This window comes from Lepidochelys kempii, chromosome 3, assembly GCF_965140265.1.
Source record: "Lepidochelys kempii isolate rLepKem1 chromosome 3, rLepKem1.hap2, whole genome shotgun sequence".
NCBI classification, from domain to species: domain Eukaryota; kingdom Metazoa; phylum Chordata; order Testudines; family Cheloniidae; genus Lepidochelys; species Lepidochelys kempii.
Genome location: NC_133258.1, coordinates 68,035,070 through 68,054,814, shown reverse-complemented (window position 1 = coordinate 68,054,814; position 19,745 = coordinate 68,035,070). Strand labels below are relative to the sequence as shown.

The window sequence follows — 19,745 nt, the reverse complement described above, 5'->3', positions numbered from 1 at the left end:
ATCATCAGTGATAATACTTTCTCATATAGCTCTCACTATCTGAATGATACAGTTCACCAAAATGGGGTGGTACAACCATATCAAGTTTGGTAGTGGTGGAGAAACCAGGAGGCTGCATTAGTTCTGCCCTGCCTCACTGAAGAGATCACCAACTGTAAAGGCAAAAGTTGGTCTGCATATTTCCCGCCTCATCACCTGTGCTGTCATTGATGCCTGAACATAGCCAAAATCTTCCAGTGGCTGAGGTGTTCACATCTCTCAGATTCTTTGGACAATTTTCCCTTGAAAACTTCGTTAAATGTCTCAAGAATGCCCTGACCCCAGCACTAGCTGCCGGGCTCCATTTTTCCTGAAGCAAGAGTCTGGGGATGACCTGAAGGTTTCTCACACTCTCCATCAGAGAGTTATTCAGTTAATTTTGGACATGCGCTAAAGAGCTATCTTTCTCACTTCGTTCATAGTAGTATAATGCGGGTGGATAAGAATCACTTACATTTGCAGTGAGGAGGGATTGTTTCACAGGCCAAAAGTGCTAAGACCAGTTCTATATGGCAAAATATGCCAGCTTTTCTGCAATCCAGCTAATGGATTGTGAGTGAATATTATTAATGTGTCTATTTGTTCATTTACATAGGAAAAGAATAATGCTCATATCGTGTGGAGCAATGCCTCTTGGAAAACTTGGAAAGCCATTATATTTATTAACTGTTCTGTCTGTGTATTCTGTTTTCTTGTTCTTATTCCATATTACTAAGAAATTACATGTTAAAAACCCCCTTTATTTCTTAAGAATTCAGCTGCTGCTCCTGCTTATTCCTCTGTGGAAATCATAATCTTCTTACTCTAACATCACAATCATTTCTACTGGGATATCACAAATAAGATGATGACTTCAGGCAAGAAACAAGCAACAGAAGCTGCTGAACTTATAAACAACCGTTTTTTAGTCCTGCAGATGTTTTTGGTAATAAAGAATGAGGGTAAAAGTACAAAGACAAAATGATATGAACAAAAACATATTTCTAAATAGAATTTTTAAAATGTTTTCTTGGCAGCCTCAGTGTCTCCTTAAAGTAGATTGTTTTCCTAAAAAATGATCTGTCATAATTGCATTGAACACAGAACTCTAATGAAATATGTAACCTCATGTGTTTCTTGTTGTGATATAAAATTTTCTCTACATTTTTTTACAAAAAAAACTAAAAATTGGGAAACTGGAAAAAATAGATGATGATTTTAAAAAAATCATAACTTTTCCATTTTAACCAAAGGTCTGAATATTTGCTTAACTGCTTTAAAATATAAAATAAACAATGATTTTTCAATAACTAAATTACATATAATAGCAACTTTGCCATGATCCCATCATCTCACAAACTAAGCAGGGCTGGATTACTATTTGGATGAGAACATGCAACAGTTGTAGGAACGATGTGGTGATTCACTATGGTGAAATTATCCCTGACTCATTACCGAATCTGTGCTCTAGCATGGTACCAGGAGGCACTGCATGGCTGCAGGTGCTCTTTTGAATGAGACGTAAAACAGAAATTTTGACCATTTGTGGTCATAACAGATACTGTGGCAGTATTCAAAGCAGTAGAGATAATTACTGTCTGGTTACCTAAATGTTTTCCCTTCTGTATTTTCAGTTGGATACATTATTTTTCACATGTCCTAAATTGCTGTATAATGTTGCTGTATGTACTTTACCTCAGAAATGGCTGCATTGCAGTGGTAGATGGAAGTATGTGTAGTTGATATTTCAGTTTCTTTCCTACTTCAGGTTCCTTTTGCATGAAAGGTGATACATAAATGCTAGATGCTATTGTTTTTGTAAAGAGAACAGCACTTCTTTATTAAAGGACTACATTAGATAGCGCAGTTAGTGGGGAAGCTTTTCAACATAATGAAAGGAAAAAGTTATGCTTTTTTATTCTATATGAGCTAATAGGATTACCTTAAATTTGCTGAACTTTAAAGGAATCTATTTATTCCATGACACTGATTCATGTGGTATTGTGGGATCCAAATTTCCATTAGCTGTCTGAAATTATTCTAGGGAACTAGTGATTAAGGGAGGCTCCATGGAGTCCTTAGTTTGATGGAAACTTCCAAATTTGAGGCCACTGAGTACTGGGTTCCAAACAGGTCCAGTTCAAACAAATTTGGAGTCCCCTGCAAAGCTATTCAATTGGGCACCTATATGCCAGGACTAAGATTCAGTGTGTGATCACCTGTCCTCCATACCCGTACCTATTCCCAACCCCTATATAGTGCCAGGTGAGTTCACTTTGCATTGGAATATAGACTACGAAATATGTACAAATTGAGGTTTGTGATTGTGGGGACAGTTACAAGAATAGTGGATGGTGGTTTTCTGTTCACTGGGGAGGGAGACCATGTAGTCTGTCCCAGTCTGGGCTGGGATGGAGGGAGAAACATACTGATTATCCCCCCCAAAGGGCTTTGTTGGCATGAAGTTGCTCTTTCTCTCCAGCACATTGCACTAGAATGGGTGTGGTGGCCCCATAATCTGGCAGACCCGTATGGCTGCAACAGGTTTGGAAGCATTGTCAGAACTGGCTCTGGTTCCACAGATTTGTCATCACTGGGGTAAGAGCACCAGCAGCTCACACAGTGAATCTCACTGCTGAGCAAATTGTTCAGCACTCAACCCCAATCCTATCATAGCTGAGTCATCTTCCCCCTTGTCCCATCCAGCACAAGCTGGAACAAACAACTGCCAAAACTCGCTTTCAAGAAGTGGAATGATAAGTTTCTCAGATTTCCTCTACAATATGTAGAGGTGGGAGTGGGGGAAGGATGGAGGAACACAAAGCCAAGAAGGGAGACTAGAGAGAGACCCCTGTGGGGCAGGATGTGCAATATGTCACTCTGTTTGCCACTAGGAGGGAAGTTTAATCTCTCACTCTCAACTGCTAGGAAAAAGCTTGGTGAGGGAGAAGGGATTCTGGTGAGGGATGAGTTACATTTTGGTGCCTCCCAGACCACATTTAGTCTTAATCACCACTTCAGGAAATGGTTGCGAGTGATACATGAAGTGATTGTGGCAGATTGACAGTATCCAAAACAGTCTTTGGTGGTATTTTGTATTAAAATTGCAATTGTGTATGTGGTATTGTGGCATTTTATGTACCTTCTCTAGTAGGGAGTGAGGAGGCTAATGAACTTTTCTGTTATGTGCCTTTGAGGCCTTCCCCCTGGAGATATACACACACACACTAGTTCAGACTGGAATTCCCAGGGGCAGAGAGGCAAAGAAAGGGTTTGGGGATGAAAAGACTGGATTTAAATGGACTCAAGGCTTCTTCCTGATCCAGCAAATGCCCAGGACCCCAGTCCATGGAGGGCCCCAATCCTTAAAGTAGAGTTGGGAGGACTGGGCATGCCAGAATCCATGTTAGCGTGAACTCTGGTAAGCTTCTGAGCATGCAAGAAGGTTCTTTTACTGTTTTTAATATGTTTTCTCTGTAATGCTTGTACCTGAAGAATAAGGTAGGTTAGAGAGAACTTTGAGGTACCTTATATCTGCAGAAATCACCCTGTTATCAGTCTCTGAAGGAAAAGCAAGCAGATCTGTTTAGGCAGCCTGTCTTTGCTGGGAAATACACAGTGAAGACAGGGAACTGCAGCTTGGACATACCCTGGTTAAAAGAGAGTGAGAAGTGGGTCTCCTCACCCAAGAGAGGCAACATCTGGGGAGCTGGAAGCTGAGAGCTGGATGACTGAGGGGAAACACAGGTGCAGTTGCCCTGAACTGTGACATATTTGCAACAAAGCTTGTTTACAGTGATTACTAAGGAATTGTTCTGTGACTTTTTCAATCCTCTCCAAACACATACATATTGAGAAGCCTAGAATGATTGTGGTATACTGGTATTTTCAGCATTGTTAATGCTGAACATGTATATTGTGCTCAGAGTACTTTCTGTACTCTTGATAAAATGTTCAACAGCTTCTAAAAGAAAATGTGCCTACACATTAAGATAGGTGCTTTTACAAGACCAAGGTCATTTAATCATGGACTGGTAACTACAATGTTCCTTCCTTGCTAAGATCATTGCTATAACTTGCGAAGACTATGATCAGCAGTTTTCTAAAAGCATTTAGCTCAGTGCATTGGCAGGTGTTTGCATTTTCTGGAAAGATCTATCTTCCAGATTGCTAATGAGTAGCCAAGCAAGCATACAGAGAGTTAATAATACTGCTTAATTGCCACAGTCACATAGAGCAACCACATAATTTATTGCTATTCTGAGCCTCTGAACACTAGAATAATGATAAACTATATGACAAAGGCTTACTGAGATTGCTAGTTAGTGAAAGTCACTGACTAGAGTTGAATATCTCTCTGCCTCTAGCAGGTGATTCTTCTTCCTGCTTCATCAGAAAAAAGGAGCATATAAATAATTTCCTTGGCAGCTATTGTTATAATATACTTTCCAAATCATTACGCAGACAAAAGTTTCTTCCTGTGTTTAAACATCCACAGTGGATTAGAAAAGGATGTTGTGTTTTCCTGAACACACCTAATGAAATATAAATGTTAAATGAGTCTGTGTTACTTGAACATCTGGTTGGAATATCACTTTTAATACATGTATAGTGAACTAAGATACCGTATAAGGAAATGTGCTAAAAATGGAAAGACAGGCAAATTAGGGGATCAGTTAATCTTGCAAACAGGATAGGAGATGTCTCCCCTAATCCACGTGACCACCAACAGTCACAAAGCTCATTATAGCAGTTAAATGGTTTTTAAAAGTATCTGTAGTCAGCAGAAGGATTACTTGTTTTTAAAAAAGAAATAAATGAGTTTGAGATATGGAGTGCTAGAGCTGACTTTTTTATGGTAAAGTTTCACGACTTGACTGGCCTAAATTAAGCAGTTTAGCTAAATTGTCTCATAGTGTCACTTTTACTTGACACGTAAAATCCAAGAGCCTCCTTTCCTGAAATTAATAGCATAGTCAGAATAAATGCTGAACAAGTGTTGATGGTTGCATTTTTAGAATTTGAAGGTTAGACTTGTCCTATATTGCAAATGGGGTAATCCAGATTTGGGACTCAGATTGGCAGATTAATTGCCTTTATCTAGAAATTAGTCCAAAATATGTTTGAGAGTTTTCACTGCACACCTACTAATTGTTCCAAGGACTTTCCTGGCCTTCTTCAAAGTCTGTATCCCTGAACAGCAGTAAATTCCTGTGTCAGTGATGGTAAGTGGATAGACAGTAGAAATGCAAATTTCTGCTAATGAAATAACCAGTCTTCTTTACTGTAAGGAAAAGTAATTACTGTACCCATAAAAGACTGCATCACAGTTGTGATATTACCTTGACTAGCATTTGATTTGAAAACTATAACAGAGCTAAACACAAATCTAACAGTTAAATACAGATTTCTACGTACAAAGAGGCTTCTTGGCACAAACTGCAGTATATTGGAAAATAGTTGCTAAAGCATTAGATAAAGTTCTCAAGTTGCCATGGTTACTTGGGCATTTTGCATTTTATCATAGGTTAAGATGCATAGGATGAAGTATCCAAAATAAACAGGAAGAATAGTACACATGAACTAAAAAGACAAATAGCTCACGGTATCAGCTGCTTGCTGACAAATCTATGAATGAATGGAGAAAAGAGGCCTGAAGGATATTTAGAACATGTGTGATTTAAAAACCCATGTAATTTTTGGAGTTAGAATTTACTTTATTTTTAAAAGAAAATAATCTCTAAAAATGTAAAGAGTGGAATATTTTTTATAAGCTAATTCTGGTATTGAAACCTAATGTTTGGCTTTGAGACCTTTAACAATGAAGGTTGATGGAAACACAGATAATGCATTTCATACACTTAGGCTGGCAGTAGCATTTATACAGGAAGCAGTTCATCCCCATGGAAACCTATTTGCATTTGGGACATTTGTACTGGTTGATTTTTTTTTTCCCTAGAGTAGCTGATGTTTTAGCATAATATAATTGCCATATATTGACAACAGATTTCAAAAGTATTTTTAAAATGTCAAGTAGCTGAGCATGTGTACATTGGAGATGTTAAGATATTCAGCTAAATGTAACTTTAGGTGTAGGATGAAGAACTGTTCCTGATGAATTTTAGGGCAATGTTTGGCCTTCCATTATCTATCACAACCTGAAGGAACAATGCCTTTAAACTAATTTAATAAAATACATTTATCTTTAAACTTTTTTTTTAAACAGGTGACAAGAGAACTGAAACAGTACGACAATAAGATTATAGAGTGCAAATTTGAGAACAACAGCTGGGTCTTCATGAGACAGAGAATAGACAAAAGTTTTCCAAATGCTTACAACACTGCCCTAGGTGAGTAGAATAACTTACTTTTGCACACACATTTCCTTTTTACCATTTCAGTAAACTTGGTTAAATGGACTCTGGCAGAAAATTTAGTCCCAGAATTTCATCTGCCTTAACATTGTTCTAATTTAATGAGGGAAAATGGACTGTATTCTCAATATCTAGTTTAGGAGGCTGTGTTTTTCCACAATAACCTGGTCTTGCAAAGACTTATATATGTGCCTTAACTTTATACACCACAAGTAATCCCAGTGGCTTTAATGGGACTTACTCACTGGGTGAAATCAAATAGGCTACACTCCCATTTGTTATGTGCCAGCTGGCTCAGGTTAAGGGAATGTTTAATTGCAGTGTAGATGTTTGAGCTCAGCCTAAGTCAGCTGACACGGGACAACCATGGGTTTTTAATTGCAGTGTAGACATACCAGTTACTTCACTGAAGCCATGATTTCCCCTGTCGTGTGTGAAGTAAATGTGTGTGAGTTCTTTGCAGAATTGGGACCTTATTTAGTCAAATATATTCTAACGGTATGCATTTATGTGAGACTCCCTCAAAATATAGTTGTCTTAGCTCTACAACACAGTTAACTAACAAATACTATTCCCATGCTATGTTGACTTGTGCTGATGCACAAAGAAAGATACTTTGGCACATCAACATGCTACATAAGTTGAATTTGTTAACAAAAAAAGCCATGATAATTTCAGCTCTATTCAAGATCATTGTTTGCCAGATGGAAGACAAAATTAGTAGGAGAAAATGTAATTTCAAGCTCCTAAAATAGTATTACAAACAATAGAGAGTAAAGCAAATGAACGCTATGAAAAAAAGTTGTCCTTATAGGGTTGTGACACCTTCAGAGTCTCCTATAGACAATAGAAAAAGAATCCTCTGAAAATGCAAAAGAGCAATTTTCTTTCAGGTGGAATGAATGAGTTTAAATAAAGATATGTTGGAATAATATGAGTAACAATAGTCATACTGAACTGGCATTTTTGGTGGTATCATAAACTTAAACATGGTATTCAGAACTACTAAGCTTGCCAGGAGGCATATGTATATTGCTACTTTTTCTTTAAAATTATTTCACCCATGTGAATTTCTGATAATCTAGTGAAATTAAATTGTTTGGATGAGCAAATTGAAATTAGCCATTTGATCAAGTGACAGTAGGACTGCTGGTGCCTTTTGGGAGACACCTCAGAATTCAAGCAGCTCCACCACCGTAGCAGCTTTGTGCATCTCCTGCAGCCCTCGCACCACCAAGAGGGAAAGAGGGATGGGCCACTAAAGAAGAGATACCACTGTTCCACCTCCTAAAGTTTTTCCCCATCAGCACCAGCATTTCCTCCCAGTTGCTTCAACAACCTCTTTTTCTTTGGCCTGCCCCCGCCCCCTCCCCTACTTCCAAGCAACAGCAACTTTTCCTCTTCCTTCCTCCACTCCCAGCATGCACAGCTTTCCTCTTCTTCAGCTCTGCTAGAGCTGTCTGACATTTTTTTCTGACGAGTTTTCTCACCAAATATACACAGAGAGAGAGGTTTTTGTAAAAAAAAAAAAAAAAAAGAAAGGAAAAGGGAAGAAAAAAAAGAAACTGCTCATGGGAAATCATTTTTTACAATGAAATAAAAAAAATCTATGAGGAAAAATTGCATTTTTGGTTCAGTTGTTGAAAAAAGTTGGTTTTGGAGTTTTGAGAGGTTCCCTCCCCTCCTTTCTTAACTTTTCCCCATTGGAAAAGGTCTTTGGTGAGGAGGAGAGACCCAGCTTTTTCCACATTTGAAAAAAGCTGGAAAGAAATAGTAAAGCTAAAATAAAGTGAGAGTGTGCTACATCTTTCCCTTTTTGAACTTTTTTCTTTTTAGACTTTTCCAGTTGAAAAAAGGTTTTTAAAAAATTGTGATTTTTTTTTTATCCCATTAGTCCTGGTTATCCTTTAAAAATGGTCACACAAATTTACCAGCACAGGCTTGCTGGGGCATTAACTTTTTTATTTTTGTAATTTTTTGGGTTTTTTTGGCAAGGCTAGCTACTTTTCATTATAATACTGTGTTTAAATGGACTAATACTGATGCATACAGAAGAACTTTTTAAAAAGCACCTTTATACCAAAAATGTTCTTAATTATAAAAACCATTGATATTAGGGACGGTTTTATTCATGTTACATTCACATTGTGCATGCTTCCAGAATTACAGTGGTATGAAAAGAATATCTTCAGTGGCCCATGAAACCATATTTTTAATTGCTAGTCATGAAGATGATTTTACTTTATATCAGTTGAGGGAGAGAAGTTTACTCATTTTCTTTAATAGATCTCAGGGCTCAAAAGAGTAACAATTGTTCTTTCTCACAAAACTGCCTCTGTAGTATAGCTGATCTTCCTCATACTATCTCTCAAAATCTTTTATAGCCTTATCTTATATTTTTGTCCCAGCTAGTCATGGAATTCCACCTTAAATCAGTATATCTTGCTTCTAGTCTTTTTTCCTAAGTCCCATATTTCATAAGATGAGATCAGGTTGCATAGGCAAAATGATAAAAAGATATTTATTTCAGAATCAAGCCTTTTCATAAATTGTTTGATATTTGGTGAAAAATCCAAAGACTTAGCTATTTCAGTTCCAAGTTTGTCAAAATGGATAAAATCATGTATTCCTACCTGTTATGATTTAGGTAGAGCTTCAGAGCCAGAAGACACATTGCACAAGAGCTTTGTTGCTACTACTTGCCTAAGTAATGTGCTAATTTCTCACATGTATATTGGATTTAATTTTACTTTTTGACAAAGAATTATTCTTTAGACTAGAAGGCTAGACTAGATGCCTGTTGGGACAGCAGTTCTTTACTCTCTGTAGTCCTCAGCTGTTTGTGAGCAAAGTAGAGTAATTTCATCCCTAACACAAAAGTTCTATAAAATATATGTTCAAAGCTGAACATTTGTGCCAAATACTATCATTTATTTTGCAAATACAGGATCAAATTGCTCAAGTGTTGCATGCAGCCCATCAGTTAAATAACGTCAAAATGTGTTCTTTGTTCCCAGCTGTGTGTAACAGCATCCAAAATCCAGTCACAAAGGAAATGTTGTTTGAGTTCATTGATAGGTGTACAGCAGCTTCTCAAGGACAGATGCAAAAACATCACCTGGATCCTGACGCTGAACTCATGCCCCCACCTCCTCCCAAAAGACCACGCACCATAACCTAAGGCCACAGTCCGAATGAATAGCATGTTGTTTACAAATCTGCAGAAGGTGAAATGAAAATGTGTGTGGATTAAAAAACATTTGCAAAAAAGTCATTCTATGCATCCTGTAAATATCTAGATGCATTTTTTTCAAATGCCACATCATGAACCGACATTCTTTTTCTAACTGGCAAATTCAACCTTACTTTGTGGGATTTGAAGATTGAAATATCCAAAGGTTTAGACAAGAACAGTATAGAATCAGTGGAAAGCTGCCTTGTTTATACATGGATATCTTTCACCTTTAATTTATAATGTTAGCAATCTGGAACTGTGAGAAAACATTGAAACACTGTACTTTTTAGAATCTGTGTTTCAAATATAGTGGTGTTTCTTTTTCTTTCTTATTATTTAATTAGTTCAGATTTGTCACCCTTGGTATAATTTATCTTAGTGTTCCTACATTTCTGAAACTCATGTTCAAGAACAAGCAGCAATGTTGTTTGTGCACTGTATTGGTTTAAAAAAACCTTATTAGGTTTACTAATTTTAAAATTAGCTGGGTTTTTTGTTAAAATATTAAAGAACTGAATCTTTATTGTTGTAAATAGCATCCTTTCTAAAGGAAATGTGCTGGGTGGTCGTGGGGGTTTTGGTTTTGTTTCCATTTCATTTCATTTCAATTTGAAGTCACACGCCTAATTTTAGGGTCAATTTTAGCTCTGCATTTTAAGTTTATCTGTAGATAAGGAACACACATGAAATCCCTAGTATTAAGGTCTCTGTTTTGAGACCGTTTCTAATACAGGGTTTAGTTCTCCACAATGAAGCCATTATAAATAATACGTAAAGGTACACCTCACTGTGATATGCAAGAGTAATATCCAGTACTAATGATGTTGTCTTAGACCCAGGTGCAAAATGGCAAAAGAAATGCCAGACAACATCTTTGATGAGGAGGTAATGCCAATGGAATAGAGCCCTGTCACAGGAAAGGGGCCTCCTGTTTTTAGATAAAAGCAGGGCAAAGGCAAGATATTTATTGGTGGAAATTAACATGCTGAATACCAAGACATTAATTTTCAAAGCAGCAATCAGTTGTCCTGTGACAGTATTCTAATCCGCTGACTTTATTTCTGTTATACCCAATGATGAAACAAATATCCTAATGGCTCTTGCTGCAGTACAACTGGAACTTGTTCACTCAATTAAGATGGAAAAGCTGCATTCTAATAGACATATGGAGGCATTGCTCTGCGTTTGAACTAACTAGAAACAAAAGTAATTATAAAAATGCCGTTTTAAAGTTTTCTACACAGTTAATAAGCTGGTGTTTGGCTATACTGTTATTGATAAATAAGTATAAGTATAAATGTGGGTGATCCATTCATTCAACAGTCTGGTTAACTAACATAATTTCATTTGATATAATAAATGATCCAAAATCGTTTATATTTAAATGAGTTTTAATGTTTGTAAATAAAGTTAACTCATACAGTATTTTTTTCTATATGGAAACTTTAGGGCTATGCTTTGTGGGAGGCTCCTCCAATTGTTTCAGTGTGGATAAACATACACTGTATCATTCACATGGTAATCCTAATGTGTCTTTCCTGGGATATTACATAGATGTGTTAGGGCACTGAAGAGGTTTAAAAAGTTGCTTTTTTTGCTGCAGTAAAACTTGAGGAAAAAATGTGTTCATCAAAGCTCATGTTTAAACCATACATACTTTCCAGTTATTATCTTTATAACAGATATATCACCTATGCAAGGTTGAAAAATTATCTCCCCAAAACAACCTTATGAATTTCATGTGAAAACCTATGCAACCTCAATTCATCCTTCATGGAAACAACAGTACATTTCTTTTCCACATAGTCTTCGTTGTATTTTTCCCCAGACTTACAGCCGTACCGTTGAGTTAAGTGATGACATATATTTTATCAACAATCTCTAGTGCTGTTTAAATGTCTATGGTAATTGCAACCTTTAACTGAGAATGAGATGTGTGAAAAGAGCATTTTGTTTTAAATATTTATCCAGATTATTTCCTCTCTTCCCCTTCCCACCCTCCATCTCTTTATTTCAACAGAATTTTAAAGTTTATCATTTGTCATTTTCTTTAGTGCGTTGTAGCCTGCCCTCGACGTGCATTCCACCCAGTTCATGAATGCACTGTTCCCCTTAGCATATTTTGACAGTACTGTTTTTTCCACTCAGTTTTTAAAATTGGAAAATATTGAAGGAATTGTAAAGACATTCAGAGATGTTCTGATGGTTTGGGACATCTCTGCTCAGATTTGACTTGAAGTTCTTCCTGCACTGCAGCTCTGTAGCCTTTGAAAGAGGCTGATCATCTTAGGTTTTCTGGACAAAGTTTTTTTTTTTAAAAAAAAGGTACTGGGAAGAGTAGAGTGAAGAAGCAGATGAAAACAATGGAATTCCACTTGGACCAGCTGTTTGTTTGTTTGTTTTTGTTTGTAGTATGAGACCCTGCTCTCTGCTACTGGATATTCTGAGATAGGAGTCAAGGGGGAAAGGAAGAGCCTGTGCCAAAAAACCTGAGAAAAACTCAACTGTCTGCTCTTAGGATATAGAGTATGAACCCATCCTCTAAGTTGTTATTTGTTAAATAGTACATGTACAGTTACGTTTTGTTTTCAATGGAGTTCTCTGAAAATGTCAGTATGTTCCTCTGCAAACTCTGTATGAAGTATTTTAATAAAGTCAATGGTTTAAAAGAATGGACGTTCATTTACTTGTGCTAGTGGTCTAATTGTTTATGTTTACGATATCCATCCATCCCACTGCCAGCAACTGGGTACTCAACCAATACTCAAGATTCAAACAAAAGAATTTTACATGATTTTCAGAGGTCAGAGGTTGAACTCTGTGGGCTAGAAAGCCTATGCATAAGCATTCCCCGAGAGCCAATATGTGATATAGCTCTTGGCTATGATAAATATTTTTTTAAAGCAGTTTTTTCCATTCTTACTGCCTGAGAGGGAACCGAGGAATTGGTCAATCAGAATAACTTTTTATAATGTGCTAACATATATTACATTATTAATTATTTATGTAAACATCTACTATACAAAAAGACCAAACAAAATTCAGTATTCCCCCACTCCATTTAAATTATCACTGGATACTAAGAAATACATGTTTGGGGATGCATGAAACACTGAATAATTTTATGTAGGCTTTGAATGTTTTGCAATATTACATGTTCCATCTTCCTATATTGTGTTAAGCCAGTAAAATAAATAAAGTCCCCAAATTAAACCTTGTCTTACTGTGTTCCAGATACCTTCACATATTTCTCTCTGTGACACTACTTCTTTGGATGCATATTCCAACTCATAGGGTGTGCTAGCTGATGCAGCTCAAGAGGTGGAATCTGCTCACAGCAGTGCTTGTCAGAGCACTTGTGCACCCCTGCTATCCCTTCCCTCTTCCTTCCTGAACATTTTGGAGGTGAGGTTATAGAAGGGGGAGTGGCACCCTCTGCTGCCTCAGTTCCTTCCAAATGCAGCCGCAGATGGATATTAGCCTCTCTGTATCCAATTGGATCTGGAGCCTTCACTCAAGAATAATTTAATGTCTTTGTTTAGTGTAGTTTTACTTTTAGTGTAGTTTTCAGTATTAGTTTTAGCGGTAAACTTATTAAAGGAAAAAAGGTTTTATTCTTAGCATAGATAGTAGATACATCTTTAGTTCTCACTACTGGATCTGTGGTGGGTTGATTTTAAAACCCTCACGAGTGAGTCTCAGAGCCCCGGTCTACAGACTTGAGCTCCCAGCACTAAAAACAGCTGTGTAGATGCTCAGGCTCTGAAGCTCATAATGGGGGAGTGGGTTTCAGAGCTCGAGCCCCAGTCCGAGCCACAATGTCTACACTGCTGGTTTTGGTGCTATAGTGTCAGCCCAGGCTCTTAGACTCACTGTTCTGTTTTTTAAAATGCAGTGTAGACATAACCTAAGAGACCTGGCTTCAAAAAGTAGGTGCATCTCTTGTCCAGCAGTTTTCCCAGGATCAGGATGCCCATAGTAGATGCTTGGCATGCATCAGGGAGTGTCAATCTCCCTCATGGTGGTCTATCTGCAGCACATTTTCCCCCAGCATGCTCAAGGAGCACCAGAACAGGCTGCAAGCCTTATTGCTGCAGGAAGGTCTGGCTATGAATGGTCCTGGATACAATACATGTGAGAGATCTGTACTCAAGGTGAAAATACCAGTGTCTGCTTTTAGCACCTTGGGGACTAAAAAGAAGAGCAATATGTATAATACTGTGCTCTCTTTCCGAGGATCAGTTTCAGTGCTTTGGTGCAATCAATATCCAAATTATTGGATCCAACACTATAGTGCTCAGATATTTGGTTGATACCAGCCTCTGCGGTAAGAGCCAAACCATGGGAGAAACCTTCAGATCCATCTACTTTGGTTCTGAGAAAGTTTGTGCAAGACAAAAAGGCTCCTGCTTGCAAGGACAAGTCACATTCAGGAGATGCCTCAGATCCATGAATATCAAATCCTAACCCAAAGACTCAGATTCTGGCTTAGGGTGAATCATAGACTAATAGAAATGTAGGGCTGGAAGGGACCACGAGAAGTCATCAAGTCCAGCCCCCTGCGCAAAGGCAGGACCAAATAAACTTAGACCATCCCTGACATGTGCCTGTCCAACCTGTTCTTACAAACCACCAATGATGGGGATTCCATAACTGCTCTTGGAAGCCTATTCCAGAGTTTAACTACCCTTAGAGGTAGAAAGATTTTCCTAATATTGAACCTATATCTCCCTTGCTGCAGATTAAGCCCATTACTTCTTGTCATACCTTTGAACATAGAGAACTATTGATTACCATCTTCCTTATAACAGCCTTTAATATAGTTGAAGACTGTTAATCAGATCCACTCTGTCCTCTTTTCTGAAGACTATACATGCCCTGTTTTTTTAACCTTTCTTTATAGATCAGGTTTTCTAAAACTTTTGTCATTTTTGTTGTTCTCCTCTGGACTCTCTCCAGTTTGCATCTTTCCTAAAGTATGGCCTCCAGAATTTGGCGCAGTACTCCAGCTCAGACCTCACCAGTACCAAGCAGAGTGAGACAGTTACATCCTGGGTCGTACATATGACAGTCCAGTTCATGCCCCATAACAATATTAGCCTTTTTTGCAGCTGTCACATTGTTGAATCATATTCAATTTGTGATCCACTATAACCTCCAGATCCTTTTCAGCAGTACTACCATCTAGCCAGTTATTCACCGTTTTGTAGTTGTGCATTTGATTTTTCCTTCCTAAGTGAAGTACTTTGTACTTGTCTTTATTGAAATTTCAACTTGTTGAATTTAAACCAATTCTCCAATTTGTCATGGTCATTTTGGATTCTCATCATGTCCACCAAAGGGCTTGCAACCCCACCCAGCTTAGTGTCATTTGCAAATTTTGCCTAAAACTTGCCTAAAAACTTATCTCCCAGTTCTGAAAATTGCATTGGATCTGAAAGTTGTTCTAGGGTTGGCAGTAGTTTCTTTATCCACTGTTCGCATGGCGCCAACCCTTACTATGGTAGCACAAGTGAATGACATAGATTTACAGTCAGATCAGTTACCAGATCTGCAAGAGACAAAGAGTGTCTACTTGCCTAAGAGAGGTTTCAGAGTAACAGCCGTGTTAGTCTGTATTCGCAAAAAGAAAAGGAGTACTTGCGGCACCTTAGAGACTAACCAATTTATTTGAGCATGAGCTTTCGTGAGCTACAGCTCACTTCATCGGATCTCACGAAAGCTCATGCTCAAATAAATTGGTTAGTCTCTAAGGTGCCACAAGTACTCCTTTTCTTTTTGCCTAAGAGAGTAAAAGGAATGCTCCTGCTACTTGTTCTTCTTCAGTGTCCCCACCAGGGAAAAGGAGGAGGTCAGTAACGTTTGTTTGCTTTTCTCTGTTTTGCATATGCATGTCCTGTAGTTTCCCCATTTACTTCCATGTTGCACCCAAGATTGGCTCTGAGGTTAGATCTGCAGGCCAAGGAAGAATCAAAATATGCTAGACGTTACAGATATACCTCCAGATTCCATTATCAGAAGAAGGAATGCACCTTGAAATATGGTGCCTACAGATCATCACACCCTTCCAGATTTGACAGACATGGACTCTGAGTTTCGTTACTGGCATGATTGGCAGATTCTGCCCTGGTCTGGAAGGCCCTGTTGTTCCAACTGCAGACATCTGCGGGATTGCTATTTGGGGCTCTCTACATACAGTTACAAAACATTACTTCCTAGACCGAGCTTCTAAATCGGATGCTTAATTTGTCAAGGCAGTACTTCAATCCTTATTCAGTTAGGACTCCAAGTCGCACCTTCCATTTATGGAGTACTGGTTGACAAACTATCCCTTGAGTAGGAATATGCAGCAGAAATGAAGGTTACTTACCTTTAACTGGAGTTCTTAGAGATGGATTCTGCCTATTCACACTTCCCGACCACCTTTCCATCTTCCTCAGAGTCCTAACGGAATCTTGATTGTGGGGAGATGGTGGAAGGAACTGAGGGAGTGGAGGGCGCCTGACCTTCAGAATGTTCAAAGACACAGAGGAGAGAAGGGAATGCTGGCTACACCAAGACACCAGTGACATTTTGGGGGTCCAGTGTCACACACACCCTCACCCAAACTATAAACAAGTATTGAAATTATTTACAGTGCTTGAAAAACTTTAGTTTTTAGTCCTGTGAACAGTCATGAAATCGCTGATCTTAAATCATGTAGTTGTAACTATCATGCTTTTCCCACTCCCAGTTGAATTCTGATTTGTTTTTAGTGGTCTCTGTCTCAAGAATGGCTAGAATCCAATGGTGTTATGCCATTTGGAATCCTCTAACTTTAGTGGTTCTCCTTCATAGATAGGTTTACTACTGGTAACAGTGATTTCCCCCCCTCTGTTACTGCAGTTTAGGAGACAAGGCAAAAGCAAATTATCACAGGAAACTGCCAGTTTTATTCTGCATCCTGACAGTTATACGGACGGGGTCCCCAGAGCAACCACCTTCCTAATCTTCAGAGCGGAGGGAAAGCCTTGAAATTCATCTCTTAAAAAAAAAAATTTCTACCCTCTTTTTCTCTGTTTGGTTCGGAAGGAACAGCCTGGAGCATTTGGTCTGTCTTTATGCAGCAGTGGCTCCCTTCTGACTCAATGCCTTAGTGTAGCGGCAGCATTGTGGTAGGGTGCCAAGTTCCAGTCAGGGTCAGAGAGTGGTTGTGCTCGGAGTAGTGTAAACACATAGGAAAATATGGTCACCACTCTGAAGAACCTTACAGTCTTAATTTGAATCAAGGTGAAAGAAGTGAGTGGAACGAACAATAGGAGGGAATGTGGAAAAGGCAGTATAAGTAGGAAAGTTGATCCAGGAATTAAAAGGTGAGAGCAAGGGGGGAAGACCCTGAGGGCTCCGACGGGTTGTGGCCATTGGTGATGAGCACCCACCAGGCTGAAGGAAAGTTCTAACATGCTGCTCCCCACTGTGCCTGCCTTGTAGGGTCAAGTAACAGAGAACTAGTGTCACTTTGTTAGGGAGCACAGGGCCCAAGAGCAAGAATCATTTGGGATCATATCTTCACAGAAGCAGACCAACAGGTAAATAACTTTCTCTTCTCCTCACAGTTATTCTGTGCATTAACTCAGATATCTCTGTGGTGTAACTGTGTATGTACCACTGTTAAGTGAATTTCCTGCTCACTGCCCAGTGAGCAAAGGTGTCATAACAAGAGATAAGCTTGGGTCAAATCCCTAAATTGGAACACCACCACACAGAGAAATTTCTGAACCAAGTGCATGCTGAGAAAGGACTTCGTAATTTATTCAGTGCTGTGTGAATATACATGCAATGTGATGCATTATGGACCTCACTACTGAAACTATGGGCCAGATCCTTGGCCTCCCAGCTGCTTTGTGCACTCAGGAAGCCCAAAGCAGTCCGAAAGTTGCACCAAAGGGACAGCTGGGGAATCCTCTGGAAACCTAAGGTTGGTGTTGCATGCTCTTCACCACTGCCTCCCAGTGCTCTGCCAGCATAGGAGATGTGCTGAGTGCACTACACTCCAGTGATCCCCAGCCAGAAGATGGTTCTGATTTAAGATGGGGTCAGGAAGGGGAATTAGAGCCACCTTCCCCGCCAAGCAGTGCTCTGTTGAACCCGTGAATTTCCAATCCTTTGTTTTGATTGCAGAAGCTCATGGTAACCAGGCACAAACTCCTATGTATTTGTATATGTATTTCACATGCATCCGACAAAGTGGGTATTCACCCATGAAAGCTTATGCTCCAATACGTCTATTAGGCTATAAGGTGCCACAGGACTCTTTGCTGCTTTTACAGATCCAGACTAACACTGCTACCCCTCTGATACTTGACACCTGTGTATAGTATTTCAGTGCATGTGGAATGCCAGCCACAAGCATGAAAATCCAGAATAACTTCACTAAACTCTGATGTTATTAGGGGTTTTCTTCAGTGTAAATAAGATCAGAATTTGACTGTAATAGGATGAGATAAGAATAGAACAAGCCACCTTAGCTCTGAATTTCCTTTGTAAGTTTGTTAGGCACTCAGTGTTATTTCAGTGTGTCTTTTAATGCTTATTACATTTGTTTGTTTGTTGTGTAGACAAATACACTAAGGTCTTATTTTAATAAAGTTTTTGCTTTACTGTATGGGGTTTTGAGATACATAAAATAACCATTCAAATATAAAACATAAGACATTTAGGATAAAGTTCAAACAATAAGGGGGAAAATCGACTGCATCAAACTGCAGAGAATTCACATCTCTAAATAGTCTTCTGCTCTTAAAAATGGTCAGCTTGCTGGAATAATTTACTTTCTGCTGCTGAGCAGTTTGTTCTTTTTAAAAAAAATAAAAATTTAATGTGTTACTGTTCAGAAAAATCAATCCTTTGGAATCGTGATAATTTTGCAGGTAGTTAATACTTATTCACATGAGTGGCAAAGTCTGCCAGTGTTCTGCAAAAATAACGTGTGACAGAACAAATATTCAAGTTTGTAACATTACTACTGACCAAGTATGGTTTCTAGATTTTACCATTTGTTGTTGTTCACATCAGTGTTTTGTATTTTACCTCTGCAACCAAATGGAAACTGTGCCAGCCTATCAGATTACTGGATGGCTGCCCTCTTACTCATATAAAAAGAGAAACAAATACAGCTTCTCTCATTCAGATGCTAACACATTTATTACAAGTACTGTGCACCTTTACAAAATTACTTAACAAGAAATCACCTTCTTCATTAATCTGAAGCCAGTAGACCTAGTCAAACCAGACACTGGAAGTTTTCTCTACAGTGGGGAATCCTCCTCTGGTTTGTGGCTGCCTATGCTACCCTCCTGAACCCTGGCAAAGAATTGTGTATGGGGAAAGGGGGCATGGCTTGGGTGTTGCTACAGCCTCCTGAAGATAGCTCTACCATACATTAGGGACTAGCCCATCCCCCTGCAGCCCCAGGATTAGGGAAATGCAAAACTGCCTTATAGCCACCTTTGACCTTCCTTCCCCCTCTAGTCCTGCAATTAGTGCTGTTAGCTGGACCAGAGAAATCTGACCCCAGTTCCCTAGATCAGTGGTTCCCAGCCAATGATAAATGCACAATTGTTATACTATGCTATAGTTGTGCATAGTGCTTAACGGATACATGAAATGACATGTAGAGCTTGGTAAAGTATTTTGTATGAAACTTTTTAACCAAAAAAAAAAAAAAAAATGCAGAATTTGCTCAGTTTGTGGGGAGGATTCCAGAAACAATCTAAATATTTCTTTTAGACATTTTCTAAATGAAACTTTTCAACATTTTGATTCAAACGAATTTTCATTTCAAATTTTGCTTAATTTTTTTTTAAATGTTAAACTCGAAAACAAAACCCATTTTGAGCTTTATTACAAACCATTTTCTACAAGACGTACCTTTCTGGCTACTAGTTCTCACTGCCTCCATTGTCTGTATTGGAGAAATCTATCTTGTACTTATAGGGAGATAATTTGACAAATCCTCAGCATGGAAGAAACATCTGTTGTAAAATGCTGATTCTTGGTGCACACTACCTTTTCACTTTCGTATGTTGTGTTACAAAGTATGGTGACTTCTACTGATAGAGCAAGGTGAAAGCACTTCA

At 38.6% G+C, this 19,745-nt stretch overlaps 1 protein-coding gene across 4 annotated transcripts in view; it reads left to right on the top strand.

Moving 5' to 3' along the window:
* RNGTT (RNA guanylyltransferase and 5'-phosphatase) overlaps positions 1 to 12,827 on the top strand; it is a 436,227-nt gene extending 423,400 nt beyond the window's left edge. For 2 of the 4 annotated variants that reach the window (XM_073336687.1, XM_073336684.1), the window contains 2 exons: positions 6,245 to 6,368; positions 9,410 to 12,827. In XM_073336687.1, the coding sequence (XP_073192788.1) occupies positions 6,245 to 6,368; positions 9,410 to 9,573 (288 nt within the window). In that variant the 3' untranslated portion in view covers positions 9,574 to 12,827. The other 2 variants (XM_073336683.1, XM_073336685.1) reach the window with 2 other exon arrangements.
* The last annotated feature ends 6,918 nt before the right edge of the window (positions 12,828 to 19,745 follow it).